Here is a 7,621-nt window from a genome sequence, read left to right as displayed (position 1 = left end):
TGTCACGGGGTGCCGGGTATTTTGGACGTCCTGTCCTTGGCCGCGCAGTGTGAACTGGCACACTCTCGCAGAAAGCAGCAGGCAGGGAGGATTCACAGGAGGGATTCGTTTACGAGCAGCAGATTTGGTTGCTGTGAGCAGCCTGGCCTAGTGGAAGCTGTCCCTGTTCCACCCAGCTGAGCTTTCCGAACCCCTCAGGGATTCGGTGCTTGAGGCAGGGTTGGAGGAAGCAGGACGAGGAGGAAGAGGAGGAAGAGGAGGAAGAGGAGGAAGAGGAGGAAGAGGAGGACGAGAGGCGGGCAGGGCGCCCCTGCCCGCGCGGAGGGCAGCGCGGCTCCGGGCCCCCAGGGGGCGCTGCCCGCGCCGCGCCCGCCCCGCCCCGCCAGGCCCCGCCCCCTCCGGCGGAACGGCGTCGTGGGGCTGCGCAAGATGGTGGCGGCCGGGCTGCGTCTGTGCGGGCTGCTCAGGTACCGGGCGGGCTGCGTCTGTGCGGGCTGCTCAGGTGCCGGGCGGGCTGCTCAGGTGCCTGGCGGGCTGCGTCTGTGCGGGCTGCTCAGGTACCGGGCGGGCTGCGTCTGTGCGGGCTGCTCAGGTGCCGGGCGGGCTGCTCAGGTGCCGGGCGGGCTGCTCAGGTACCGGGCGGGCTGCTCAGGTACCGGGCGGGCTGCTCAGGTACCGGGCGGGCTGCTCAGGTATCGGGCGGGCTGCGTCTGTGCGGGCTGCTCAGGTGGCGGGCGGGCTGCTCAGGTATCGGGCGGGCTGTGTCTGTGCGGGCTGCTCAGGTACCGGGCGGGCTGCGTCTGTGCGGGCTCCTCAGGTGCCGGGCGGGGTGAGGGCCCGTGTGGGGGCGGTGGGTGCTGGCGGCGGGGCGAGGGGAGAAGGAGCCCCCGCGCCCCCGTGGCCCCCCGCCCTGCGCCCCGAGGAGAGGAGGCCGCTGAGCAGGGCGAGGTGGAGCGGGTCCCTGCCTGCCTCCTTTTCCCGGGGAAGCGGGCCTCGCCAAGCTGATAAACTGCTCGGAGCTTTCCTGGACAATTGACAGAGCTCTTCAGATCTTGAGGGGAATGGGAAATGCAGGTTCTGGGTCGCGTGCTGCGGGCTGGCCCACCGAGCCCTGCACCAGCGCGGTCCGCACGGAGGCAGGCCGGGGAGCTTGAATGAATCGGGCTTCCACAAATCTAGTTAAAAATCACTTCGCGAGTTTTGGTTTGCCACATTGCTAAGGGAATGCAGCCTTTATAAGTGTAGATAGCCCCTGGAGGTAGATAGCAGATGTATGGCCTGAATAAACAATAATAAATGATTGCAAGGCAACAGTAGGAAAAATGTATTTGGTTAATGTAAAATAGTGATATTTTTTTCCCCCATAATTGCTGAACTGATACACAGATATTGATGATTTCTGAGATTAGAAGAACTCAAATAGCTGAACTCTCTTTAGCTCTGCCCATAAGCCCTTCTCTCCATTTCATGCATGGTATTTTTTTAAAGCAATTTCATATTTTAAAATTTCTGGCTTGTTTCAGATTGCTGTTCTCATTGTTAATCCCTGCGTTATTTCTAAGTGGAATTCTGTGTGTCTGCTTGGTGGTTCTGCTGTGGGGACTGCGGCTCTGGATACAGCGCAGGAAGAAGCAGCTGAGCTCAGCAGGAAGAGATGGGAAGCAGCCGTTGCTGGTTGCCTTTTTTCACCCGTATTGCAACGCAGGTGGTGGAGGGGAGAGAGTCTTGTGGTGTGCCATAAGGGCACTCCAGAAAAAGTAAGCACATTTATCAAATACTGTATTTCATTCTCAGCTACTGATGGTATTATTTATGCACATCTTGGCATTTTACATCTGTAAATAGGCATCATTAATCTACTGGTCATTTATTTCTTTTACATCTGCGTTTCACTTGTTTCCACCATTCCCTTCACCTCTACCTGGATTTTAATCTTTCCTGCTGTGGCATCTCTCCGTTCTTCTTTCTCTCCTTGGGAGAATCCTTCCTCCCTCATCAGTTTTCCACTGCTGGTAGGGAACTTTGTGTAGGCATAACTCATTAGTAGGTAGCTCCTAGTCTTGATACTTGCCTCTTGGTGCAGGAGGCAAAACAAGTTAATATCTACAGAGGATTTACCACTGGCACATCTGCTGGCTTGCAGAGTGTTCTGCATGTTACTCATGCTGTGCACTAGACAGGGCAAGGCATTTGTGAGCTGTAGAATAAAGCTGAGATCCTTTTTCATTTTACTCAAAAAAATACTCCTGAAGTCCTCAGCCATATGTTTTTCTGCAGATCATAAAAACCATGGGAGTGTAAGGAAAAGTGTGATGTAGTTAAAATCGTTTCAGGGCTAGGTCAGAAGTTTGCTCTCAAATACTTTTTGAGTAATTTTGAATAGATAATATTTTAGTTTAATGTTAAAATATTTGAAGAGAAGAATGTGTGACATTATCTTTCTTTACTCTTGCAGGTACAGAAATGTAACGTGTGTTGTTTACACTGGTGATAGAGATGCCACTGGAGAAGAAATAGTAGAAGGCGCTTTCAGAAGATTTAATATTAAATTAACTCATCCTGTGAAGTTTGTATTTCTAGAAAAACGCTACCTTGTGGAAGCTTCTCTTTACCCTCACTTTACTTTGCTGGGACAAAGTTTAGGATCAGTGTTTCTCGGCTGGGAAGCTCTTCTAAAGTGTGTTCCAGATATTTATATTGACTCCATGGGTTATGCCTTCACACTTCCCCTCTTCAAATATTTAGGAGGTTGTCGCATTGGATGCTACGTCCATTATCCCACCATCAGCACTGATATGCTTTCTGTGGTTAGGAACCAGGATACCAGGTTTAACAATGCAGCCTTCATTACAAACAATCCTCTTTTCAGCAAATTTAAACTTGTCTACTACTACTTCTTTGCTTTCATGTATGGATTGGTTGGTTCCTGCAGTGATGTAATTATGGTTAATTCTTCTTGGACACTAAATCACATCCTTTCCCTCTGGAGAGCTGGAGCTTGCACTAGTGTTGTTTTTCCACCGTGTGATGTTCAGACCTTCCTGGATATTCCACTGGAAGAGGAGAAGAGCACCACTGAATATTCCATTGTTTCTGTCAGCCAGTTCAGGCCTGAAAAAGATCATCCTTTGCAAATCAGAGCCTTTGCAAAACTGCTGCAAGAGAAGAGGATGGGGCAGCAGCCATCACTGAAGCTTATTTTAATTGGAGGCTGTCGTAACCAGCAAGATGAAGAGCGTGTAAATAACCTTAAAAGTCTTTGTGAAGAGCTGGGAGTTAGTAACCATGTGACATTCAGAACAAACATTCCCTTCGAGGAGCTAAAGAAGCATCTGGCCAAGGCCACCATTGGCCTGCATACGATGTGGAACGAGCACTTTGGGATCGGTCAGTATCTTTCCTTGGTGTTCCAGCTGGGGACACAACTGGGGAGGGCTTCAGTTCCTGGTTAAGGCTCCACAGTGTAGGTGTCCAGACATAGAGGTCTGCATGCCAAGCAGGTGTCCAATTCCCAGAACAATTCAGATGACTAACCACTAGGTGCTACTCTAGTGCAAGCTGTAGTGCTACAGATGTTGTAGACTGTTAACTGTGGGCATCCTGTAGTCCCCTAAACAGCCAGCCAGTCACACCTGTGCTGCCCAGGATGTCCTGTCTGACCTCCAGCTATTGCTCTGCAGGGACATGGGTCACCGTAAGGTCCTGTGTTAGGTCTCTCAGCCTTACACAGATGCCTTCCATACCCAATGGAGCATTGAAAGGCAGCAGTTACTTCTGGTTAAGCACCATAAGATTGTGCCCTGTTGGTTCTACTTGACTGCAGAGGGAGCTTAGACATAATTCACATGTAGAGGTCCACGTGTAGAGATTTTGATTGTGTTCCACTTACCTCAACTGCCATTTGAAATGCCTAGTGTATGTCATGGGGCTGCTGTTTCAGAGGTGTGAATCTCCCACAGAGCTTGTCTCATTTGTAAGCCCCACGTAGATGTCACCAGGTACCCTTGGTCAGCTCATTGCATTAGGCACTTGCACTAAGGCAATTAAGTCCTTAAATTGGTTGCTGTAGCATGGAGCAGAATGCTGACGAGGAGCTGAGACCTGGTCTGCAATATGCTGTCATACAGAATCAAGGTATTGGGCTCAGGTGAGTCCTGACCTTGCAAGGGAATGTAGGATTGCCCATCTGCCATAAATGTACAGCAGGGTAAGTTAGCAGCCAAGCAGATAGATGCTGTAGTTGGCTGTAATGTGACTAAACTGCAGTTAATGTCATCAGACTTTATTAGAATACAGGTTAAGTATCTGGAGTAGCAGTTTATAGCCTGTAGGAACTTGGTATAAGAAGATTTACTCTGGAGCATCTCTCAGAAGCAACTGTCACAAAATGGAAATAATGGTTTTCTCATATTTCTCTTCACACAAAACAGCTTAGTTAAGTAAATTTTATTTAAACAAGCAATACAATGACTGTGATTTTTACTTTCAGCATGCTTTCTCCTTCATCTCCAAAGGCTTTTTACCTTTAAAAACGTGCTCCAGAAGTTTGGAGATTTATTTATACTTGGCAATTTTTGAACTAGGGAAAAATCTTAAAAATCAGATCAGAACTCAAAAGAATAAGCAATTAATCAGTCATTTCTGAGGTCTGTTCTGGAGCCATGGAGAACTGTAGTTGATGTGTGCCTTATATGCTGTTCCTATCCCAGTGCTTTTGGCTGAGGAAAGCTTGCTGTCAGATTCCCAGTTCATCAGAACTTCTGCATCAAAATTACAGATGCAGCAATAACAGTTTTTACTAGTTTGTCTTGCTGAGTTGTCAAAAGCTACAAAGCTTTGTTAATCTGCAAAACACTGAACTTCTCAGTATCATCTGATTGAAATGAGCCTATTCAGCTTTTCTCCGAGTATCTTTCTAAATGTTAAAAATCTTCAGTTTGAATGGGAAAATGAATCATAGTTATGTTCAGCTCTAGCTTTTAATTATTTTTTGCAGCTGCCACCGTACCACAGAACCAGTGTTGTGGTGTTGTCACAGAGAACAGAACAGTGTTCTGCTGCAGAGCAGAACAGAACTATGCAATGTTCTGTCACAGAGCTACCTTCCTTGTTTATCTTTACATTTGTTTCAACATCTAGCTTTTTCACTGCATTTGTTGGTGATATAATCTATTGCAGGTAAATCAAATAGTTACAAGAACTACAACTTAAACAATGATACCTGATTTCTAATTCCAATTTTATGTCTTTAAGAGAAACTATTATTTCAGTCCTTAGAACTGAAAAAACTTATGAGACCATTTACTCTCTATTTTCCAAACTGATCTAAAACAGCAGTCTATAGCAACTTAACATTTTGGGTGACTTTTACTGTGATTTTAACTTTCCTTACAGAAGACCAAAGTATGTGGTGTGCGCTTTCCTATCAGCATGTTTTTTATCTTTTACAGGAGTAGTCGAATGTATGGCAGCTGGCACCATTATCCTGGCTCACAATTCTGGAGGCCCCAAATTAGATATTGTGGTACCCTATGAAGGACACATTACAGGCTTCCTAGCTGAAAATGAGGACAATTATGCCGAGACAATGGCTTATATCCTCTCTTTGTCTCCTGAAAAAAGGTTAGAGGTCAGAGAAAATGCTCGTCGCTCAGTGCACAGGTTTTCTGACCAGCATTTTGAAGAAACATTCCTGTTATCTGTGGAGCCATTATTTAAATAAAGGTATATAAATAAAAATGTATAGGAATAAAACTATCTTTTTATACTTGACTATGTGTTACCTGTAAATATATCTAATCTGTGATCCGTTGGTCCCATTCAATAAAGAGGTGATTTTTTTTTTTCTGTCAGGGTATCTGCTGTATGTAATAGAGATTTTTTTTTTTTTATTGGGAAAGAAATGCTCCTGAAAATATTCTGTGTTGACCACATGACAGTACTGTGCACTGCAAAACTCTGGATTCAGAGAACCATCCTATTTCCTTGGTCGCAAAACTACACCTAGAAGTTCTTTTATTTATTGAATACTTTCAGTCTACCCATTTCATGACTTTTCACCAGCAGTCACACTTTTTGAAGTCAGAGCTTTTGGCTGATAGCTTTTCTACCCAGATTTTTTTTTTGTAGCACATTTTCCTTTTGCTGTCCCCCACTGTGTGGCAGAATTCTAGTATGTGGGATTTTAATTGTGATTCTGGAGATTTCATTACCTACAGTGATTCCTTTATGTTAATCATATGGTGGGTTTGCTGGCTTGCTTTTTAATAAGTGTAGTAATTGCACATTATCTATGATCTTTATATTAACTATTTTCTCATGCTCTTTCACAGTATGACAACTTAATGGTATTTCTCCAACAGTTTTCTGTTCCTAAGGAATAGAAGGGTCTAGCTTAGAGAGGATAATTAAATGCTATACAAACATGAATGTTAAAGCCCTGAATTACTGCTTATTATAAAACTGAAAGCATAGTGAACAAAATGCTCAAAAATTGGACATTGCTTTTGTATCAAAAGTGGAAAAAGTCCTTTTCTGAGCCATCAAAGCAGTATTTCATATTTTAGCGAACTAAGAGAAATAAAAAAAATCAGACTTTTGACTGTGGTTTTCCCTGTGTTTAAACTTCACCTGGATTATATGAAATTTTGTATATGAAAAAAATGCAGTTGGAAGATGCTACTGTCCCATGTTTTATTAGGAAGTGGGAAATGCACAATTCTCATGGTGTGAATGAAGCTCTCTACTGCTATCATATGAAGCTGCTGAGCAGTAGGGGTCAAAATTAAACTATGGATTAAACTAAACTATGGATTTTAAAGCTCTTTTGGCAGCACACAGAGATTACGAAAAGCTGGAAGAGCTTCTTAAAACAAGGAGCTGATAGAGCTAGGAAAATACAATACACTGCCTAGGAGACTTTCTTACTTGGTTAAATGCAACCAGAAACTTGCTCAAGCTAGTGTTGTCAGAGGTGCCCCAGGTAGTTAAGATGAGAAGGCATTTCAGTCTGGATAAGGATTTTCCAACATTTAGACATCTGAAAAGTAGCCTGCTTTTTTTCCTTCAAAACAGTAAGTACCTATTAATTTTAATGAAGCATTTAGCTCTATTGAAAAGCAGTTGATTTACTCGGCATTTAATGCCAGCTATGCTTAAATTGTTTTACTGATGTGTTTTAAATTTTGAGTAGCTTCAAGTTTTGAAACAGTAACTGTGCTGGTGTTCTAAGTAGCTCTTGTTTCCTGCTTGCCTTTTTCACTATGTGTGAACACTAAATGACCCAGGGTTACTTTCTAAATCATCGTCATATTTTCCAAGCAATTTGAAAGGGAAATTAATCTTCATCTCTTTGATCTTTACTCAGTGAAAGGATGGGAGACTCCATGCTACTCTCTGCTGCAGAAGTTGCCACTTTTTCTGGAGACTCCTCCAGCTTGTGTCTGAGTTCATCTTCAGAATCTTCAAAATTTCTGTAAAGTAAAACAAGATAATTACATTAATTAAATATATCTTTGTTACAGGCCTTTCTCCTTTCAAGGTCTTTTGAGATTTTTTGTAAGCTCTTCATTAAAAATGAACACACACAATGTGAACTCTTTCTTTCTCCCTGTCGTATTTA

The 7,621-nt window shown here is 43.9% G+C and overlaps 2 protein-coding genes across 4 annotated transcripts in view; one reads left to right on the top strand and one right to left on the bottom strand.

Moving 5' to 3' along the window:
• Positions 1–419: 419 nt before the first annotated feature.
• Positions 420–7,595, top strand: ALG11 (ALG11 alpha-1,2-mannosyltransferase). 3 transcript variants are annotated; one of them, XM_051607953.1, is made up of 5 exons: positions 420–467; positions 1,524–1,757; positions 2,456–3,387; positions 5,451–5,724; positions 7,367–7,595. In XM_051607953.1, the coding sequence occupies exons 1-4, from the start codon at positions 430–432 to the stop codon at positions 5,720–5,722; spliced, it is 1,476 nt and encodes a 491-aa protein (XP_051463913.1). In that variant the 5' UTR covers positions 420–429; the 3' UTR covers positions 5,723–5,724; positions 7,367–7,595. The 3 variants fall into 3 exon arrangements, with proteins under 3 accessions (XP_051463913.1, XP_051463914.1, XP_051463912.1); XM_051607954.1 differs by having other exon boundaries at positions 1,563–1,757; positions 5,451–7,595; XM_051607952.1 differs by having other exon boundaries at positions 5,451–7,595.
• The window catches only part of NEK5 (NIMA related kinase 5), a 24,669-nt gene continuing 24,384 nt past the window's right edge, over positions 7,337–7,621 (bottom strand). Inside the window, exon 22 of the mRNA XM_051607947.1 lies at positions 7,337–7,472. Within this exon, the coding sequence (XP_051463907.1) occupies positions 7,337–7,472 (136 nt within the window). The remainder of the gene's footprint in view (positions 7,473–7,621) is intronic.

This window comes from Apus apus, chromosome 1 (assembly GCF_020740795.1).
Source record: "Apus apus isolate bApuApu2 chromosome 1, bApuApu2.pri.cur, whole genome shotgun sequence".
Taxonomy (NCBI): domain Eukaryota; kingdom Metazoa; phylum Chordata; class Aves; order Apodiformes; family Apodidae; genus Apus; species Apus apus.
The sequence above is the reverse complement of the archived record's forward strand: the minus strand, read 5'-3'. Positions and strand labels throughout refer to the sequence as shown.

Coding starts and splice junctions, on each gene's coding strand:
- ALG11 (XM_051607953.1), top strand. CDS start 430: ATGGTGGCGGCCGGGCTGCGTCTGTGCGGGCTGCTCAG. Junction 468..1,523: donor CGTCTGTGCGGGCTGCTCAG/GTACCGGGCGGG, acceptor GGCTTGTTTCAG/ATTGCTGTTCTCATTGTTAA. Junction 3,388..5,450: donor GAACGAGCACTTTGGGATCG/GTCAGTATCTTT, acceptor TATCTTTTACAG/GAGTAGTCGAATGTATGGCA.